At 37.4% G+C, this 22,844-nt stretch overlaps 1 protein-coding gene across 3 annotated transcripts in view; it reads right to left on the bottom strand.

The window, feature by feature from the left end:
• Positions 1-20,293, bottom strand: part of phip (pleckstrin homology domain interacting protein) — a 32,450-nt gene extending 12,157 nt beyond the window's left edge. For all 3 annotated transcript variants that reach the window (XM_056732614.1, XM_056732615.1, XM_056732616.1), the window contains exons 1-20: positions 19,346-20,293; positions 19,186-19,244; positions 19,072-19,101; positions 18,861-18,920; positions 16,258-16,408; positions 15,557-15,655; positions 15,257-15,417; positions 11,677-11,898; positions 11,422-11,522; positions 9,815-9,885; positions 8,193-8,293; positions 6,952-6,992; positions 4,364-4,462; positions 3,675-3,831; positions 3,453-3,587; positions 2,563-2,691; positions 2,045-2,270; positions 1,783-1,902; positions 531-714; positions 204-309 (exon numbers count right to left, since the gene is read on the bottom strand). In XM_056732614.1, the coding sequence (XP_056588592.1) occupies positions 204-309; positions 531-714; positions 1,783-1,902; positions 2,045-2,270; positions 2,563-2,691; positions 3,453-3,587; positions 3,675-3,831; positions 4,364-4,462; positions 6,952-6,992; positions 8,193-8,293; positions 9,815-9,885; positions 11,422-11,522; positions 11,677-11,898; positions 15,257-15,417; positions 15,557-15,655; positions 16,258-16,408; positions 18,861-18,920; positions 19,072-19,101; positions 19,186-19,244; positions 19,346-19,385 (2,292 nt within the window). In that variant the 5' untranslated portion in view covers positions 19,386-20,293. The remainder of the gene's footprint in view (positions 1-203; positions 310-530; positions 715-1,782; positions 1,903-2,044; positions 2,271-2,562; positions 2,692-3,452; positions 3,588-3,674; positions 3,832-4,363; positions 4,463-6,951; positions 6,993-8,192; positions 8,294-9,814; positions 9,886-11,421; positions 11,523-11,676; positions 11,899-15,256; positions 15,418-15,556; positions 15,656-16,257; positions 16,409-18,860; positions 18,921-19,071; positions 19,102-19,185; positions 19,245-19,345) is intronic.
• Positions 20,294-22,844: the final 2,551 nt, after the last annotated feature.

The following is a 22,844-nucleotide window of genomic DNA, read 5'->3' as shown; positions in this document are numbered from 1 at the left end:
GGAAGTATTTCCTTGCAGACTACACAATCTTTTGAAATGGTCAAAATCTTTGAATTAATGGCTTGTAAATGAATGACTTTCGAAGTAAAGGGTTTCAACTTGTTTTGATTTTTGGGTACGGCGTCAACTAAACATACACCTTTTAACCACAAAACAAGTGGAACTGTTCTCCATTTTCTGTGTCTATCGTTTTTTTGTTTTACCCGGTTTTCTCTGTGGTACTGGCTGTGTATGCTGCGTCTCCTCCTCTCAGATCTGTAGATGTTGATCTCCTCCTCTCCTTTAGCCGTACGCCACACCTCCCGCTTACTGCATTCACAAACATTCATGTAGGAGTGTCAGCACCACTTCATCAACATCAGACTGGAAACAACATTAAACGTCCAAACTGGTATTGATAGCCAAACACAGCCTGTGTGTATATTATCATGTGAGTCGAAAAGATATTTACATTTAGTCATTTAGCAGACGGTTTTATGCAAAGCGACTTACAAATGAGGTAACGTGCAATGTTTGTGTGTGTGTCTTACCAGGCAACGGCTGGTGATAGTTCGGGTACGAGGACCCTTCGGCTCCAGGCCACCAGGTCTCTCTCGGTGGCGATCTGACTGCGGGGGGCGTTACTGTGCATCTGACGAACGCCTTCGATCTGACCGCTGCGTCTGAGTCCCACGTTAGGTGGAGAAGAGACCTCTGTGGGGGAACTGACCGATCCTACACACACAAAGCAGACATGACATCATCGCTGCTATTATCAACAGTATTATAATCATTCTTTCCACGAAGTCAAAATTGAAGTCTTTTTGGCTTTTAGTGTGAATATGTCTCTATAAACTAGATTTGACAACATAAACAAAATTTTACTTTTAGAAAATGTCTATATTCAAGACTTCAGTCCTTCACTTCCACCAATATTTATATATCTTTTGACATATTTTGCACTTGAGCATCTTATTAAAGGGGTCGCTTTACTTTCCATATACCGTACATGTTTGTCCAGCCTCTCTGAAAAACAGGTTTTGAAAAAAGCTCATCGCTCTGAAAAGCGAGATGTGCTATGATTGGCCAGTTAACCAGTGCGTAGTGATGGGTCGAATACTGCAAGCGTGTGACGGAAATGTAACGCCTCTTACCATATTTGGAACATCAGGATCCAAAGCAATTGTACTGACAGGTACACCCACCTTATACTTGTGTATACATTTGTGCATTCTTAGTCAAATTATACAACAAACTGATGTAGATTTGTGGGGGTGTGGTTACACAAGGAATTTCAGGCAGGTCTGGGTGAGCATTCGCTCTTAGATAGATGCATCTTTTGTTCCGACACTTTGATTTGTGCAATTTTACGTGTCTAAAACATGCAGGGGCAACACACCAAAGACACAGAAAAACATGTTTCAGCGTCGTATGACCCCTTTAAATAAAATTCCAGACGGAGAGGTAAAGTAAAGTTCACTCAATATGCCCCGCCCTAATTTTCTGTTTCGGTGGAAATTACATTAAAATTTGGACACAAAGCTGTTCATTTCAAGGCACTTCAGTAGTCTTCAGTTCAATTTTTTTTCACATTATACACATTTGTAAAAGAGAAGGACACTGATTCATTGTCTTAATCATTTTAAATATTATAATTGGGAATTATCTGTTTCTTTTAAATTAGTAAATAAAAAAATTAAATTATTTAATATCTGCCGCAAATTCTATACACAATCAATATTTGATACATCCCCACCCTTCTTTTGATCTAGTAAACCCTCTGTTTGAGTAAATGTGCTCCACCTCTGTTGGATCTCCCGTCAGAGCCCAGCCTCTGGTCCTGCTCTTGCTGCAGTCTCTGAATCATACTATCAAGAGGACTAGAACCTTCTGCAGCCTGCTGACTAACCACCTGATTCAGCCCTATGAGAGAAAAGCATAATAACAGAGACACTTCATCAGTGCTCGGTGACAGATTGTAGATTGTGTGTTTGTAAACGTTGTTAGTGTAAACAGAAGGATCATTATTAATGTAAGTGTCTGTTTGCTCATGAGCGTTTCCTACCCGACGACGTGAGGCCCATCTGGGGTATAAGTTGCTCCTCTCTGCAGTTCTCTCTGCCGGGAACCAGCCTCTGGAAGCGCGGATGGTGAGGGTTCCCGTCCACGTCGACCAGGAAGGGCGGGGGCATGAGGTGGGGCGCCTGCTGGGTCTGTTCGTCCAGGACGAAGTTATGGGCGTCACGGATCAGCGGCCGGTAATCGGTGTGGAAGAACATCTGATCTGCGATCTAGAGATCAGATCGAAACAGATAGATTCAGAAACAAAATGTAAACTTAAAGGGAAAGTTCACCCTAAAGTTATGTCATCATTTATTCCCCCTCAGGTGGGTGTAAACCTGTATATGACTCCTTCTGCTGTGAGACCAAAAAAGATGTGATATTTTGAGAAATGTCACAGTGTTTTTTCGTTCATGCAATGGAAGTCAATGGGGTTCAATGTTGTTTGGTTTTCAACGTTCTTCAAAATATCTTCATTTGTGTCCAGATGTTTACTGTATGTATTATGTATAGCTTCAATACCTTGTCATATCTGCTGCTAGACCCAAAGCCAAAGATGAGCAGGTGACCATGTGAGTCTGTGCAAGCAAAGTGCTGCCCGTCTGGAGAACATTTACAGTCAAACACTGCGCCGTGACCCTGACCTTCGATCTACACACACATTATATAGAGAGAACGTTAGTAACCCAGCTATAAATCAAAGGCATTGCTGATAAGAAACACATTTAAGGGAAGCGTGGATATGTTCAAACAAACACAGGAAGTCAAACATAAATCAATTTACAAAGAGCCTGTTGGTACAATGTTGCGAGAGGGAGATGGGGCAGAGAGAGGTCACATTCAGGGGGTAACCATATTTACATGGATCTGTTTAGATCAAACCTGTAATAAATAATGTGGTGTGGCCTGTATGATTTTATAATATGTCTTTTTAGTGTTTGGATTTTGGACAGGCTTTGTAATACGGGTAAATGTGACCCTGGATCACAAAACCAGTCTTAAGTAGCACGGGAACATTTTCAGTAAAAGATAAATATACAGTGTTTGGGTCAAAATGATAGATTTTTCTTTTATGTAGGATATTAAGTAAAGATCATGTTCTATGAAGATATTTTGTACATTTCCTACCTTAAATATATAAAAACTTTATTTTTGGGAATGGATGGCCTGTCACATTGCCTATGATAAACAACTTCAAAAGCAATTTTCTCAATATTATTCAATTTTATTAATTCATCTTTCAGATTATGTAAACATCTCAATTTTTAAAAATGGACCCATAAGACTGTTTTTATTGTCCAGGGTCACAAATAAACTTTAATTCCAAATCGTTCATACAAACCACGATACACAAAATCAATATAAATTTCCACAATATAACATTTTGGTGTAAGAGTAGCTGTTTTGCTCACCATGTTGAAAAAAGAACGTATTTTGACTCCTCTTCCCAAATCCCACACAATGGCATTCCCATCATGCCCGGCAGAGAACAGCACTCTGGAATCAAAAGGATGTGGCTCCAGCACAAACACCTCGTCCTCGTGCCCCTGTCAGAGTACACATGATCACATGATTCTCATGAGTCTGAAAAAAACGGCCTTTTTTTCAACCTGCTGACATCGGCACACTCTTACCATCAGGACATGAATGAGATGTCCCGTGTAGGAGTTCCACACTTTCAACGTCAGGTTGTTGGCAGCCGTGATGACTGTGTTGTCATGGCAATCCCACGCCACCATGGTGACCTTGAGTTTGGTCACTTTGTCCTCTAAGGGAGGCGGATTGTACTTGCTGAAAGAGAGAAAAAACACAGTTTAAAGAGCAAGCGGAACGTGATGCACACTTGTATATTAGAAGACGGGAAAGGCACAAGCAATCTATACAGTTTTCTAATGGCATAAGCGCGAGTACATGACAACATTATTTTCATTTATGGATGAACCATCCCTTTAATACAAAAATTTAAATCCACAGCTCCAATTTGGACACTTTCTTCAGTGGTCTGTCTCAAGTTTGTTACACATTTTAAGCAAGGCTAAATTCCATCTCAATTCTGCCAGAAATAAACTTCATTGACTTTGTTTGGTTATTTTTTTATTGGGTTAGGACAACAATCAACTTTCCAAATTAAATTTGAATCTATTCGTTGAGTTTAAAGCGACCAAGCTTGCCATACAATAGTGCAGTTTGGTGGCTCCTGTGCGGTAAGCATCTTTTTACCTCACAGGACTCCATAGCAAATACGTGCTAACAATCAATTGTTACGCAAAAAGAGTAACATTATTGGAAAATGTATTTAACATAGAGATGAATGTTTCCATACCCAGGTAGTTTGGTGGCCATGTCCAGTAAAATACTCCTCCAGTCTTGTTGCTGCAGCTGCCATATCCGAGCCGTACCATCTCGACTGCCACTCACAAACCTAAACACACACAATTCATGTAGGCTACTTATGTTTATATATGCATCTATAATAATAATCTATCATGCAGATCTAAGAACATAGCCTCAAAAGGCTGACCTGTAAGAAAGAAACACTCTTTGTTACCTCAATTGTTTTGTCAGACAAAAAGAAGATTAAAAAGAAGAAAATAAATATGTTTTGAATACGTTCTGATTTGACTCGAATTTCACACATCGCCACTAACATTTCATAACAGAACTCAATGCCACATACTAAGCTCAGATTTGCATGCTGGCCGTGGAGTGAAAAACAAAACAACATTTCACAGACTAATAACACAACTTACAGGAAAAAATCACAATTACAGATCTGAAAACGCAATATCAAATCTAAAAACAAAGCTGATAATTAATAAAAACAAACACAACCAAGAACTTTTAGCTATAAAGAAAGACAAATTTCTGAGCACTTCATATTATCATATTACTTCAGAGAGTTGTGCACTAAAAATTTCACCACTAAAATTTTTCACCTAAATATATCAGTCACAAGAGATATATCATAAAAAATATATATTGATATAAATGTATACATCATAGATCAATTTAGAACACTTTTTGTCACATTTAATTGAGCTGAAACCCATTTTCAAACTTTCTATTTTTGTACAGTATAATAAATGTGGCTGTTCTATGTGTTTTAAGTCTCTTTTACAAAGTATTAAAGAGTTCATGATATTTTTATCATTTTATTTGTTTCCCTTAGGTAAAAAAGCACTGTTACATCGTTAAAAAGTCTATTACTCACTGCTGTGTCTTTTCACACGTTTTCCATGTGCAAAAATCTATTTGTGAGTTATCAGTGCAAACCAGCTTGTTAATGTGTATGTGCATTCCGCTATAAAATCCTTTTACCAATGTTTTTGCTAAATATGGTAATAAAATACTGTGTATATGTATTTGCGTTATCATTTTTGTGTTTGTGTTAAAAAATATGTGAAGAAGTCAGAAGGAAGCAGTTGCTCCGGTTTACTGCTCTATAACAGGGGTTGCACGAACTAATCGATTAGTAGACAAATATTTTAAACCTTTGCAGAAGACGATATTGTCGTGCCTGTCGATTCGTGTCATTCTCACCGCCTGCAGCGAGTACGCGTCTGGATGCGTCTTTGCATTGACTTTGTATGTGATTTACTCGCTCAAAACGCTTAATCAGCGTTTGGTGTGAACCCAGTGTTACATTTCAGTGCGCTTGTTTCTACACGCAGATATTTTAATATCTTCTGCTATTTTTGTACTTGTTCCCCGTTTAATAAAACATGAAAGAATCAGAATAGATAAAAATGTTTCTCATATTGGCTGCTGTGCATTTCTAAGTCTGCTATGATAAGCGTCACAAACAAAATCAACACATTTTTTTGTCGTTTTATCTATAGAGAATGCCAAGCTGCGTCATATGTGCTTTAAAACTGTTATATTTTAGTTTAGTTGTTGTTGCTTTTGTGCAATAGATGAACAACAGTGTATTTGAATTTAGATACTATATATAGTTAGAGGATATTTTGCAGGAGTCCCGCCATTCTCCTGCAGCCCGCGTTTATACAAATAAACGTAAATTATTTATTAAAGACGTCATCGACTAGTCAAGGCGACTTTTGTTACATAATAGTCGACCTCAAAAAATCTCGGGTCGTTCGTAACGTATGTTTTCCTTTTTAAGCCTTTTGACAGTTTCAATGCGCGTTACTCCATAAAGGTGAGAATTGCTTTGATGTGCAAATCTATTACTCTATATGATAGTGAGGTTATGTAACCAGGTGCAATTTTCTGTGAGCTTATGAATTTGCAATAATGTTAGTCTTTATTACTTTGAGGAAGTGAAGCGCTGTAAAGGAGTCAGAGTATATAACTGTAAAGCTCTATTAGTAAGTCCAAGTGTATTACACTGCATTACACAAACTGTACATTGTGTATTGTGTAGAAGATGCTGTGTGATATCTTGTCTAGTCACACGGTTTTCATCTTTTTGACAGTGTACTGCAGTATCGATTGGCGAGATTTCTTTACTTATATTTGATACAGAATGCTGTCTCATACAGTAAAAAATCAGCCCATGTGAACATCCATCTCTTTAATTCCTCGGGGACCTGTTACAGACTTCTCCATCTTATTACACTCACACACTCTCTTTCCCATTCCCCCATTACGAAAACATTTGCTCATTAAATTAGAGTGACTGAAAAAGATAAAGAAGCTTGCAGATGCTGAACAAAGAGCTGGTATGTGCTCCGTCTCTCGTCTAAGCATACGGAGATTTTGTGCATCAAGATTCATGTATGGTGTCTTTTGGTTAGTTTCGTAAGCACCCGACAAGCGTGTTGGGAACCAGGTTATTTTTTGTGCTGACAACATCAGCTCATCATAATTATATGAGGGTTCATATATCCCACAAACGTGAAACGCACACTCTCTCTCACACACACAGGAAAAAGAGCCAGTGTTGCTCACCTGTCTCCACCATGGGAGAACTGGATGCTGTCGACTTTATCCTGAGGAAAGATGAAAAACAAGTCATTAAAAAACATGAGGAGCGTCTCAAAATAATAATGAATTTGGAAACACTAAAAGATGCACGGAGAATAGAAATGGGTCCATTCAAAAAATCAATATGTACACATACACAATACATCAATACAGACATAGACACACTTGCAAACTGTAATACATATTTTTAAGATAGATGGCACGAACTAAATGTCTAAATGTTTGTAGATGCTGTGGTCTTTGTGTAATATTTTGCCTGAATTCTGTATTCTATCTATATGTATTGTTATGTATTTTATAAATATTGGTAGTATTTTTGTTTGCTCCGTATGATATATATATTTTATATATATTTGGGTCTTGTTTACCTTCTACAAGCGCATTACAGCCATGCTGAAATTGAGTACAACAGCACTCTTGTTTACAGTTTCAGCAACAAATTATTAAAAATTAATTATAATTCATGTAGGATTCGTGTATAACAATTACAACATATGAAATAACTATTTATTTTAAAATGTTGTATTTTATAATATAAACTGTATATATTATAGAAGAGGACTTATAAATATATTATATAAGAGGACTTAAACATGTCACAAGCCTGATTCAAAAACAGGGTGTTTGTCCAAACATAAATAAATCTTCTGTCCTCCACTTTACTTTCTAACATTAACACATTTTAAATGATTTGTCACATTTTTCTGAACTACTGGTCACATATTAGCTTCAGTTACATGTAGATACTTAGTTTTGATTCAAACCATAGACTGTGTAAAATATGGACATTGTGTCCTTGACGTCACCCGTAGGTTCCTGAGCAGCTATTTTGAAGCTTAAAGTGGCCAATCGAAAATAGGCAAGGAAGAGGGACATGGTTGGAGCTGAGTCACCTGGCTGCTGAAACCACCTGTCACTCAAGTGGCCACGCACCTAATTTGCTGAATTTTATGGCTTAATTTAAGTTATGTCATGAAGGGTAAAATAACCTATATAGAAAGAAATAATTATTTGTAACAGGCTGTAATCATTGAAAACTTCTCAATGAAAATCTCAATGAGATTGTGCTCTCTTTTGGAGCCAGTCTCTAGCGGCCAGTCGATGAATTGCTGTATAACTCACTTTCATGAATGCTTCGTGAGAGAGATCGGAAGGTTGCAGCTTGATTCAAACAAACACACACAAGCCACTCAAACATTACTTACAGTATGAGACTCCAGTTCAGATATCTTCTCTGGTTGTCCACCTCCAAAGTAATAAACCCTAATGATGTGATCAGTGCTGCCTGTCGCCAGGAACATCCCGCCTGAAATATCAATATTACATAAATTACATCAGCACTCTCAATAAACACTCTTGTGCAAACAGACATAAACAAAGATTTCGTCATCTTTTTTACGCAAAATCTGGCATTAACCACCACTCAATTGTAGGGATGGGTACCGAGAATCGGTACTTTTTTTGGCCGGAATATAATTGTGTCGATAGCAGAGTATCGATAAGCTTCATGACAAACGATACTGTTATCGATACTTGCGTTATTTTATCTCTGTGTATTTGGGTGTTAAATGGCGAATTAGAGGCGCAGTCATTTTCCATCCCTGAATGATGTCTGAATGGCCGAAGTTTGCTCAACGTATGTGTGATATCTAGGGATATCTAGGGATTTTCACAATGTTTTTGTAGTATGCTTGTTTTGCGTGTTTACGAGTGAAAGAGGGCAACCCGTCAAAATAAAAGTCCTTAATTTGAGAACAAGTTATAAAATTGTTATGAATAATTCGGCCACAGAGTATATTTAAAGCACTTAAATTTAGCAGATCAGTAAGGAAAAAAATAATAAGCACATGCTAAGTGCCGTAAGTGGTATGCTAAGGAACACATTTTTTTGGCATTTTCTGTTTGCTCAAAAGCATTTGTAAACTAGAGTTCTAAAGCTCAGCTGTAGAAAATAATCTTTAAATCTTTAAAATCTTTTCACATCATGTGTTTTTGCCTCAAATTATAGAGCGTAGTATCGATAACAGTATTTATAAGTACCGGTATCGATAAGCAGTATCGATATCGATAAAATCTTAACGATAGCCATCTCTACTCAATTGTAATTGGGTAGTTGATAAGTAAAGCGCACATGTGTCCGATGGTGTGATAGCACAAACTTAGAAAATAACTAAGAATGAAGATAAATCTCCCTTAATTTATATTATAAATACAAATCTTATTAATACTAAAAATATATATTATTAACAGTGTGTTTTCAAAATTTTGCTGTCACACCATAGTAATCAAGGTGCTGTTTTGTCACCTACCCAACTGCCTGTATGTGGGCAAAAAATGGCCACAAAAAAAAAGTTCAGATAAATGCAGGTTGTGTTATAACAAAGAAAGAAAAGGAAAAAAATGTTCACCCTTACGTGATGTAGTGTGTTTATTTAAAGAGCTTCTGCAGTTCTACAAAGCTCTTTTTAGGAAGAGACAGTAAGAGATATCTGTCTGACAACAGGATATTTATAGACTCACTTAGCAAAAAAAAATTAAACCCAAAACATCCACAATGTCTCTATAATCCACAATTAGCGTTCAGAACAATAGAAATATTCCGCTGAAATCAAGAGAATACACACATATAGCTTCATGATAATGGACATTCACCATCTAATTTCTTAAAGGACTCTCAAAAAATAAATCTGTCCTAGTGCACACAAGTTTTACTACAAGGTGATTGTTGAAACGTTCACAATGTCACAGGACTGAGTATATGTGAATGATAAAGGGCACCTGTTCAAATGGAGCATTTGGAGCTTGAGGTTTGACACTTTTGGCCTACCTGCACTGAAAGAGGAACAGATCATCTGGACACCCGGTCTGGGTCGCTCGATAAATTTACTAGGCCGCTGCCTGCACACATAACACACACAGAAAGTCAAGTCAGGTTTAATAATATAGAGCTTTTTACAATGTTGCATTGTTTCAAATGAACTTTACGTGAAAAAAAAACTCAGAAGAGGAACATTTGTGTAAAGAGTACAAACAGAAAGGACCATCCCAATAAACCAACGTTAATGGAATTTGCAGAAGATAAGCCAACATGGCACAGTGGCAAGGAACCAAAACTCCAATAATGAATACATGGAGAAAAAACCCGGGTAGAAATCTGTGTCAGTAAGAAATCCCCCAATTCTAACTGTAACATTATAAAGGGTTTTCTTACCCTCAGGGCAGGGCTCCAGACTGCGACTGAATGGTTGCATTTTGCGACTAGATTTTGAGGTAGTGCAAGCATTTTTTAAGTACTCGCTTATGTGCGACCTGCAAGTTTGACATTTCTTCTATTTGTTATTAAATGTGGTAAGACGAGTAGAACGAGAGCCCGTCACCTGTGCATGCTGTGTGTTATAGTCAATTGCGCAGGTCACTCACGTTTCCCGCTGCCGCGGACCCACACAATCCTGGTCGTCATAACCAACTACACACACACAATGTGAGTCGCTGTTTGCTGTGACAGATTTCTTGAACCCGAGGACGAATTGTTTGATATATGAGACGTTTAAAACAAAACAAACCGCGGAGGACTGCAGGAAACGTCATTTATGTGTTTGAGCGCTGGATCATTTCAAATCCATTCACAGCGAGAACGAACGACAGGCGAATGCTCTTGTTAAGTTTTATTTTACGTTATATTTACATGGGTTGTGTGAACATGATGGAAACTGTCCCGAATTAATTTTGCTTTAATGTGTAAGATTTAAATATTTCCTTTTTGACAAGCACAATGTCTGTTGGTTCAAATGAATTCAGAATACGGTCTCTCTGTTTAGCACCAATCAAAAACAAAGCTTCGCTGTAGACTCTGTCTCTTTTTAAAAAAGCAGAACCAAACCTGCTGTCATCAAGTAACTCATTTGTCAGTATCAGTAATACAGTTATTTTGGGTAAAAGAATTGAGTAATCGCATTGCAGGCAGGCTGATATGAGGTGTGCCCCTATATTTTTTGCATGAGCTCCTAAATATTTCAGCAGGGGCTACAGTGCTCCTACTTTGTCTGGAGCCCTGAAGGAGTTGCAACCGGGTACATTTCTCCTCTGACACATTACAGCTGCAGTCAGTGACTTTTGAGTAAAACACAACGAGTGGGAGAAATACTGCTCTAAACAGTTATTCATGACACTTGTTGAGCCATTTATGCATCATTAAAGGCATCAAATGGATGCTATCCACAAACAGATTTTCTTAAAATGGCTTACTGATAAACATCTCTGGATATTGGGTTTAAAAAAGTATTTTAACTGTTTTTTTGCTGTTCCCCTTTAATGTTGGGTTGACAAAAAGGGTCATCAATTCAGCTAAACAAAAAGATCTTCATATACTCGGAATAGCATGAAAACATCTTCTTCCTAAATCCTCACAGATGAGAGAGAACGAACAAAATTCACCCGAATTTGAGTGTGCGTGCGTCCCACTGCCAGAAACAGATGGTGCCGTCAGCTCCAGTGGATGACAGGAACCTCTTATTGCCACTGCAAAGCGGAGAAAACTACACACATACACAAATATCAGAAACACACTAAAATGTCCTAATACTATAAGTACGATGATGTATGTGATTGAGTGTATGAATGCCTATATCGATGCACGCTTGGTTGTGTTTATTGCAAACATAAAATTGGAAAGGTAACCGTGTTGTTCACCTGTAGCGAGGTGATGGATGCCGCGTGGCCCTCTAGTACCGCCAGCGGGGCCGCGGTCTGCAAGCACCACACTCTGATCATTTTATCACAGCTGCCGGCCGCCAGCAGTGTGTTCTCATAATTCACAGCCATGTCGGAAATCTCTGCTGCGTGACCTCTTAGTGTCGCCAGCAAACGCCCGTTGTCCGTCGCCCAGATTTTCACCAAGCAGTCGTCCGAACCCTGAGGACATAATACACACCTGGTAACCCGTGCCAAAATCAGACATCATAACGCCTGAAGTAAGCCTTTAAAGCTAGAATATTTCATTTCAAATAAAATCTGTAAAAATGTTATCGAAAATTTACAATATAACTAGCTTAAGTCAAGAAACATGCCTGAAGCAACGTCTGAAACATGCCAAAGCAAAACAATTTCCCTCAGGCCTCAGAGGCAGGCCACAGAAGTTGTTTAATAATTTTAGAAACATTAAAGACGGCAAGATAATAAACCATTAGAAATAGGAAACTAATTCTGACGGTATGATGCGTTGTTTCCTGTTCAATGACTTTTAAATGTAATTTACTCATTTCTGGGCTAAAATAAAAACACTTAAGAAAAACATAAACATTATTATATAATGTAAATTATTATTTTCTTTAAAAAAAGAACAAGAATATCCTTTTTTATCGAATCGTGAATTTTAACATTTTAATCCATCATGATTACAAGGTGATTAATGATAAAGTGTTTAGTGAACTGAGAATTATATCATTTCAACTTCTCATCGCAAAAATAAACTATTAAAGTTTCTTCAAACATCATTTGAGAAATAATAGGCTTTACTTAGATTACATGCAAGTCCCATCTGAATTTACCAGGTGAATCAAAAATACTGTTAACCTAAAATCCAGTGTGTGTGTGTGTGTGTGTGTGTGTGTGTGTGCGTGCGTGTGTGCGTGCATGTGTGTGAGTGTATGTGTGTTGCTTGTGTCATTCCATGACAGAACCATAAAGGAGCAAGAGCAACTTGAACCCAATCCTTCATTCACAGCTATATTGGAAGATGCTGTTTTGCAAAAACCTCCTTTCCATTTTCCTTTTGATTTGTAATGTTGAATATGAATACAACATCACTGTTGTTTCCAGAAACACGGGAATTATTGTGTTAATAACATTGATTTCCAGCAGGCCGCACATGCATATCAAATTGTGCAAAGAAAAATGATCCCCGAGCGGCATGCGGAGATGACCGTGTTTAACAAAGATCTGTTAAACACGGTCGGAATGCCAATGACACACCGGCTAATAGCTCAGGAATAAGAAAGAGATGATTTTATTCTTGGCTTGCAGCCAAATACGCAAAAGAAACACGTTTTTCCAATGTGCATGGACAGACACACCCCCTACGCCTGGAGAGAGAAGAGAAGAGAGAGGAAGGAGAAATACGGAGAGACCGAGATCGAAAATGGAAAAGACAAAGAGAATAAGAGAGTGTGTGTGTAAGAGAGGGAGAGAGAGAAAAAAGAGAGAGAACGGGGGGGGGTAATCCTTGCTGCTCAGCCATTTTTGGAGCATTAAAAACTTGCAGGGTAAAATGGAACCCAAATGTGCACACTTCAAAACACACATCAGCAAAATACACTCAGTACTCTTAAAAAAACTACAGCTCTGACAAATACTGAGAAAGCGTGAGTCACACGCCGATTAACAGAATCTTTCAAATACTGTAGAGAGAGGATTGATGTCACGGAGCAACTGTTTGCTTGCCTTGTCCAGACGGAACATGTTAACGACCTTTAACCTCGACACTTATCCAATAATCCCAGTCAAAATATTATCTGTTTCTGTTACAAGATCAGAAAGACTGTCTGTCTAAAAATATCCCTTTAGGTCACTAGGAAAAGAGAATGTGTTTCCAGTGTCCCACAAAATTGAAAGAATTAAGCAACTCATTGAAAATCCATGAAGGATGTGCAGTGACGTCCAAAATGTCTCAAATGAATGTCATTATTTCATTTAAACTAAGTTTTAGGAAAGAAAAAAAGAAGAAAATCAAAGACCAAATATTCAAGAATCTGTAATTTTAGGATCATTAACTAAGTGTAACAAAATTTGTTGTATTCATTCTTTAAAGGTCAGACACTCATGCATTCATCAAAGCACAAGATGCTGTTTGGATCATTCTTAAATCGGACATGGATAACATAAATCATTGGGTCCGTGCCATCTCAAGTGCACACTGTCCTTAAAGTAAAACAGGGACATACCAAATACTAAGAAGTTATTTTTCTACATTTAAAAATTTTTTATGACAAGTTGCATTATCAGCCTAGTACCAATGAGCATAGTTAATTGTATTTAATTAAAAAATGCAGAAACAATTCTTCTGAATTCTTAATAGACCTCTGAATGCCACTGGAAGTGCAAGTAAACACACTTTTTGTACATGATCATCAGTCACAAGAACACATCAAAACTATCCAGCAATTGAACTTTTAAATGAAAACTGTAAAATAGTACAAGAGGAAACCACAACAAATGCATTTAATCATCTTTAAATGTATTGGAAAAATACAAGAAAAGTGTGCCTTCAAAATCCTTCAAACCCAGAACCGATATCTTAAAACAACAGCCATAATAAATTCTTTCAATTTCCATCCAGTAATCTCGGACTATACTATTCATCTGGGTATGTTATCATTTTAAAGCTCTTGACCTCAAGTATTCCATTATTTAAACATTTTAACAGCCCATTAAATGTATAGCAGCATCCTTTCAAATGCCTTTTAACATTCCACAACGGCCAAATGTACAGATGTTTCAAACATTTTGACTTCTCTCAATGCCAATGGATCAAATGCTAAGAACTCCAACAATTGATCTATATTGTAACAAATATGCTCATTACATTAAGCCTGCAACACAAACTATTTTTCTTTTATTTATTTAAATATTACAGTAAAAGCTCATTTAAAGACTCTTTTACGTGCAACTGCAAATCTGGAACACATTTAATTTATTTTAAATAGTTTATTATTTAAAGCCATTTTCTTTTTTGATAAACTTCCTCAAAAAACTCATATTTAAATTAATACTTAAATAAATAAAAAAAAACTTACAATTATTCAACACAGTCATATGGTACAAGAACAAACAGACTACAATTCCAAAAGGGCATGTAATACTAAACTTAATGGAAAAACAACTCTACCCAATGCAAAGGGGGACCAAACTTTTTAATCCCATTGTACTGCATGATTTCAAGCAGATTAAAACTTTGGTCACATTTCAGAAAAGGGGTAAATTCTCGCTATTAACAAACCATTAGGTACGACTTTGTCCCCAATAAACACTTAATTTGTTGCTTATTTATAGTAAGTAATGTAGTTGTTATGTTAAGGTATTGGGTAGGATTAGGTATGTAGAATAAAGTCATGCAGAATATGTGCTTTATAAGTACTAATAAACAGCCAATATGTCAATAATAGGCATGCTAACAACAACTAGTTAACTGTGAGAATTGCCCCCTTTACTGAAGTGTTACCAAACATTTTTTACAAGACAATCATGCACACAAATACAAAACCAGATGTCTTACTGTGAAGATGCGGCGGCCAGTGCGATCGAAGGTGACACAGTACACTGATGACAGGTGTCCCAGAATTCTCTTGTGCATCTTCATATGTTGGTAAACAGCTGTAGGCACCAGCTGACCCAACCGATAAGAGCCATTCAGCCTCCGACTGTTTATTGTCTCCACTGGAGCATACAAGTGTTTAAAAAACATCATGAGAAAATACATTTTACAAGAAAAAATGTAGGATTATTAACATCTGGATGCATGTTGATGTTTCTAGTGGAATACATTAACAGCAGAACCAATGAGAAGTGCACCTACCAATACTGGGTGGGCTTCCGTAGATGATTGGCGGCTCGGGTGGCCTGCCACAATGCAGGGCTGCGAGGGCAGACCCTTTCCATACCACGTGCTTACAACCTGCCAACAAACACGTGGGACCGTCATTAAATATACACGGCAGAGATGGAATCTCTAGCCAGACATAAACAAACTGGGATTAATGTAGAAAACACATCCACATATATTAAGTAAAACAAGATTTTTTTAATGATAGTATTGGATGTGCTCATCATGTTCATATTACTATTTTATATGTCTAATTAATAAATTGGTAAAAACAACATTACTACATCCCATTGCATACACTGTTAAACTCAATGCTATTTGGAAATATTAAAAATATAGCATTTAAGTGAATAATATAGATATAAATTCTGCCAAAAGTAATATAAATTTGCTTTATAGAAAAATGTATGGGGCAGTTTGGTCTGAGCTAATAGCCAAATGAGTAGTATTTTCAGGCTTTTTATTCTTTATCAAAACTACACAAAATGCATGCAAACTACATTATACCGAAAATTTACAATTACAACTTATAATCAATATGAACCTCTACCATGATAAAAAAAACTCCAGTTTCCGACTGGTAATTGATTTTATGGCGGTGTACCTGTGCGCTCATGACTTGAATGCACAATTAGACATAAAGGAGGGGAGGGGGGGCAGAGAGAGACACTCACTCTTGTTGGTACGCAACACAGACTGACGTCCAGCTCCCAGCAGCGAGTTAACACCCGGTACGCTGGCTGGCACTTCCCTATCTAAAAGAGGGCTCACTCGTTCACACACCTGTAACAGGTGATCTGGAGAAATGTGACTGTACAATTTGACCTTTAAACACACAGAGATAAACACACACAGAAACATGATGTTGTTATTGCAAGATCATCTTATACATCCTTAATGTGTGCAATGTGGGCTGAATTATTGTATTTTTTATAGTATCACCATTAAATAATTGATTGATGCATTATTTTACTTTATTAAAATTGATACAAATTATGTGTTTTAATGAATCGTGTAAAACGTTCTAATCAAAAGTATGCACTGCCCATGAATTAACATTTATTAAATCACTTTACAATGTATTGAAATGAAAACAAAAAAAAACAATCTGACGAACATTTACACAAAGCATAATTATCATCTTCAGCCACTTTAATTTTCTTTACTAGACTCACAAAAGCCTTTTTTTCACCTATATAAATTTTTCCCCTGACATGAATCTAATCTACACATAAAATACGAATGTAAATGTTCTTTCCCCCACGCGGGCATCTCCTTTATCAAGCATGTTCAGCAGATCCAGCTTCAACACTGTCAGTAATTAATGTGGCTTTAATTGCATTTAGCGTCATCCTATTGGTCGTCACACTCCCATATTCCACACACACACACAAACACAGAGAGACGAACAAACGATCACACAACGCTTAGCTTGTGATTTTAAAAGTGCAGAACAGCTATATTATACACGTACATTATTTCTTATTTTACATAATGTGTTATTGCTTTGTTAATATTGTCTCATGCGTGGTTATGAATTTGTAGTAATTAAGTACATTTTTATTTAAATACATGATATGATGTTCAATATATATTAACAATGATACAATTGTGTAACATTACTAAATATTATTTTTATTAAATTATACTTATAAACAACGATAGTTCAGCAGATCGCTTGGTCAGTAATTAATGTGGCTTTAATTGCATTTAGCCTCATCCTATTGGTCGTCACACAAACCATTGTCTACACACACACACGCAGAGGCGAACAAACATCACACAACGCTTAACTTGTGATTTTAAAAGTGAAGAACAGATAGGCTACATTATACACGTATCATACAAGTTTTGTTATCTTATTTCTTATTTTACATATTGTCTCATTGCTTTTGTTATTACATGTCTCAACGTGATTATTAATTTGTAGTAATTTATACATGTGAACATTTTTATTTAAATACATGATATGATGTTTAATATATTAACGATGTTTAAATTGTGTAACAATCCTAAATATTATTTTTATTAAATTATACTTAAAGAACAATGATAATTAATGCAGATTGCTCTGTTCATTAACATACTGATGAAGGGACTCGAGACGTGACAAAAAAAACTAATTGACAGCGCCAACACCAGGCGGTCGAGTCGTGTGGGGGTCTTCTTTCTATCCACGGCATGAGCTTTAACATCTTCACACGAGCTTTAACATCTTCACACGGCCGTCGAATTATTTACAAACAGTCGTATTCATACACAAAACGCACATTCACCCGATATAATGACCAGGAAAACAGACGCCGTAATACGTGCGTTCCAGCGGCGTAGCTGCGCGAGAGATCCGCCGCGAGACAACCGCGCAAACCGCGGATACAATCTTCCCGATTAACGCTACAACGTGTCCGCATTTCATCGTGGGAGACACACGACGGAGCACACTGTGTCGGCATCAGTGTGTGTGATTAACAGACAGTTGTCTCTATTAGTTACACAACCGCTAGATGTTGGGGGCTGGCCATAACATGGGCTGGATCAAAAGCGCATAAAGTTGTAAAATAAAGATATCTCAGCACTCCAAACGCTGAATAAAATTCTCTTCCCGAGTGACATCCCCGCACGGAATAGCGAGCTATTGAAGAACGTAAATAGGCCAATTAATTATTTATTTACCTTTCCAGATTTTGTAATTAATAAATTAATCAATACGTACTTATTTCGAGGTACCTCTGATTTGTTCTACCGGCCTGTGTCTTAAACATGTCTTGAAAATAATTCCCCCCGAAAACACATCGCAGAGCGGCCACTTAAAAAATCCCGTTGCCCTTCCAGGTCCCTCTTAGGTCTCCGGCGTTGCTTCCTGCTCAAAAACCTTCCTTTAAGTATTATAAACTGAGGTAAACTGTGTATTTACCCTGACTATGGTTGTATTACATGAGGCAGAGCGCCTCCACACCGCCCCGCTTTCACTCTGGCGCACTGGTCCCTCCTCCCTCCGCTCCCTTCCCCTCACACAGCACAACATTCATGACGTCTCTTCATTTCTACATCAAATTTAACATCTATTACAACCTTACCGACACCACGGTGACCCAACTCACACCCCCGAGGTCAAGCCAGCCTCTGGGTTTACTCGTCGACGCTCGTTTCTATCCCCGAGGTTGGGTTTTTCCCCGTGCGTTCGGATTAAGTTTTTTCCCGATTTAAAAATTGCGGGAAATTCAATTTCTTATTTTGCTCTCTAAAAAGTTTCCTCTCTGTTATAGGGATCCCTTACCAAATTTTCGTAACTCCCTGGGTGTTCTTTGCCAGTCCAGTCGATTCTTTTGGGCAGCAACTGCAACGGAAAAACAACGACATCATCATTTGCTTAATTTCCAGTTCTCGGATTTGTGTTTTTAAGCAATAAATGTGATATCTGCGTTAAAACGATCAGCTTAAAGTACAGCGCAGTGAGATGCGACGCGAGTAGGTCTTGCGCTGCTCACCTCCTTCTCTTGAACCTCCCGTATCAAGGTCTGAAAAAGGCACAAAAACACCATTTAATCGTTCGATCTTCTCCACAAATGTTGTTTAGGATCTTATATGACAATATCACCCACCTCTGCCGCGTTCTGACAAGGTCCCGCTTCTAAAAATCGGGCTATTAGGAAGTACAGTTCTGCGAGATGGGGGAGAATACATGAGCTACATTAGCTTTGAAGAAGGACGTGGTGGAACGGCAGATGTATATATGTACCTTTCAAAATACTGTTTACTCACCCGATTTCAGCTGCGCGACGTGTTTACGCTCAGCAGCCATGTTTAGGGTTGTTTTGGGGGTGAAGGAGAAGGTGTGTGTGGCCGTTCTGGGAAGCGGGTATCGCTGGGCTCGGCTGCCCTATAGTTGTCAGTGTTTGTTCACCAGGAAGAGCTGCGCCTCCATTCACCCAGCACACAGAAAGTAGATCCGGCGCTTCGGTGTAGCTTTCCGCGCTCTCGCGAAACAGTCCCCCTTCAGACGCAACGTGCCACGGATGGATTCGGACGAACGATCCGCGCTTTGGAGCGTTTGCGATAAACGATCTTTTTAAAACATCGAGTTTCATGTACCTCAGGGATCTTCGTAAATATTTTGCGTTTCGGTTTACGCTCCATACCCCCTCCTCCCTCCAAAAAGCACAACCCCTCTGCGCAGGAATACACAATGCACGGTCTCGTACCTACGGACTGTGAGGGAGACTACGATGCTAATACTGAAGTGGAAAAGAAGAGACGATTTAACGCAATGTTGACTCATTTGCGCGTGCTTCTAAGTATTAATTTAGGCTGCATTATGCTTGTTGTTATGCTTACAACCCCGGAATTTGAGCTTTAATGGCGCCTTTTATATCTCGAACAGTCTGTCGACCTTGCAGCGAAGCTACGGATCTCACACACCGCGCATGCTTTCCACACGACAGTATATCGAGGCTTACTATCAAACATCCAGTTGCTAACACTGTTTTTGTGAGGTTGTAAAGTCGACAAAAGATCAGTAAATTCAATGGAATTGCAGGAATCTCAAAGCAGACTGATCCCAAAGAACCCACCCCCTATCGGTTGTAATATGGATCGGGAAGTCCTCCATTTCTTTCTCAAAAGCGAGCGGGCAGTAAAATGGGGGAAGGGTTGTAAACAAGGAGAATGTAATGAATTAAACCATCTAAGTTTCGGGAATACAATGGCAACAAGAAGAAAATAAGGCAACAGTGACGTACATCATTTTTATATTAGGTCCTTTAAATAAAGGAACAGCATGCATGTCTGGTTATAGCATGTGTAAAAGAAAATTACACAAAATGGAAAATTGTATTTGCCTTTCCCACGAAAGTCTATACATCACACAACAGTATCATACAGATTTATTATTATTTGTGTCTGGTAGATAACTGCATTCAAATAACAGTAAAAATAAGAACACAGGCCAGTTGAAGGTTTGCACTGTAGTTTCTTTTCTCGGGGTCTAAAATTCTTTAAACAGTTTAATATCAGAGAGGTCAGTGTTGTTATGGGTGACAATTATGAGGCATACTGAGAAAGAATAATTTTCTGTAGTATATCATCTGAATTTGGTCCCTTGGCAGGTCATCAGTGCTAAATAATAAACACGACCTAATTTACATTGAAGGCATACATCTCAGGAGGCTGAACTTTCAGCTTGATTAGTTTATTAAGTTAATATAATGCAATAGAACACCCTATTGTGGAAAGTAAGGTGGCCTGGTGTCATCGTAATTGTGACAAACTATACTAATGGTGTTCGAATAAGTGTAAAGACACATATATATATATATATAGTAGGGCTGTCAAACGATTATTAAGCGATAAATCGCATCCAGAATAAAAGTTTGGGTCAACATACTGTATGTCTGTGTACTGTGCATATTAATTTTGTATTTATAAAAACATGCATTTATTTAAGAAAAATACATTTTAATATTAATTAAAATTTACATATTATTACAATTATTGGCAAATATAAATAAATGTTAACATTTTCTATGATATACTGTACATGTTTGTGAACATGTATTTGTTTATTTATACAAAATTGATATGCACAGTACACAGACATACATTATGTAAACTCAGACTTTTATTCTGGTTCCGATTAATCGCTATTAATTGTTTGACAGGCCTACTATATATATATATTAACTAACTTTTTCATAGTGTTCATATCATTTTAATATATTTTACAGGTGCACTGTGTGTGTATGAGTAAAGGTTTGTTTTCTTTTAAAGATGCATGGGTACCAAATTCTACACCAATTGCCGATTATTAAGAGCCATATCTGAGATAGTATGACGTTATATTAACCTGCATTAACTAAATTCTGAACAATAAATTAACATTTCTTAACTTTCTGAATGTAATTAATTGATAAAACAACAGACTGGTCATGTTTCTAAAAGTTTTATGCACAGAGCACAAATTCACTGAATTGCCCTCTTCTGATTGACAGGATATATCGGCCCTGTTTTTAAACTATTTTGACTGATACTGTGTATCGGATCTCTAGTTATTTTTTAAATGTCAACCAGATTCTGTGGATGAGTCTAAAGTGTAAAAGAAATCTAATGAATTTCACTAATAACATTTTTTGGTCTGTATGTGAGTGCATGAGCTAACTAGCCTACCTCCTGGGTTTTTTGTGCATGAAAACATAGAAGTAGCACTACTACTATGTGTCTTTAATTTAACAATTTTATTTCTGCATACACTTATCAACATAGTGAAGTATAATTTTCTTTACTTACACAGTGTATGTTTAGGGAAACACAGTCAGGCACTTAAGAAACCATCAAGAACTGGGAATATGGTTGCATTGGCTCCAGGGCTACTGATGCAACTCATCGCATTCATATGAAATTGTGCCGATCTTACTCTAAATGGCTGAATCATCACAAAACGTAATAGATTCAGATAGAATAAAAACAATACAGTTATTTTCTTTTGAATCTTAAAACTATACACTAAAACACATCTAAAATATTAAAGGAGAGATTATAAAATGAAATAACTCTTTTTGCATTCAATGATAAATCAAATGCAGTATTTTTTTCTTGCCACTGGAGGTCAGGACACCATCTCAGATTATATACAGAAGGCCAAACATTGGTCAAAGGTCATAAGGGTAAATATATGAAGTTAGTGATGTTTACCTCAGATTATGTCCAAACGAAATATTTTTACCAAAAGGGACTGCTTTTTAAATAATCGATACCTACACGGCCACAGTTGATTACATTTGGCATGAGCATAGTCCGATTCTTCTTCAGTAGTCAGTTCATCAAAACTGTGTAATAACACTGTAACAAAGGGGATTATTTTGTGACTAACGTTTTATTAAACCCCAATATATTGAATCACCTTCAGTAGAGTCACCTTTTGCCAGGAAACTGCAGAAATGTACTTTTTTGACTGTCAGTCAACTTCTGGCGTTATTGATGGACTGTGGTGATGTTCAGACTTATACTGGCTGCCTTTTCAGAATTATTCAGTACAAGTCATCCATTAAAAAAAAAAAAAAACTTAAAAATAACAAACATGTTTGCACAATGTATATAGGGCCTACTTGTTTAGAAACCTATTTCAAAAGGTCAAGGGAAACCTTTCACTCAAGTGACCCGAACGGTAAGAATGTATTGCATGTTTTTTTCTGTTATTTCATACAAAAGGGCCCATTTAGACTTGGCATCGAGCATGGAGCTATGCCTTATACTTTTAATAAATTCA

Source organism: Triplophysa dalaica, chromosome 20, assembly GCF_015846415.1.
Source record: "Triplophysa dalaica isolate WHDGS20190420 chromosome 20, ASM1584641v1, whole genome shotgun sequence".
In the NCBI taxonomy this organism is placed as follows: domain Eukaryota; kingdom Metazoa; phylum Chordata; class Actinopteri; order Cypriniformes; family Nemacheilidae; genus Triplophysa; species Triplophysa dalaica.
The sequence above is the reverse complement of the archived record's forward strand: the minus strand, read 5'-3'. Positions and strand labels throughout refer to the sequence as shown.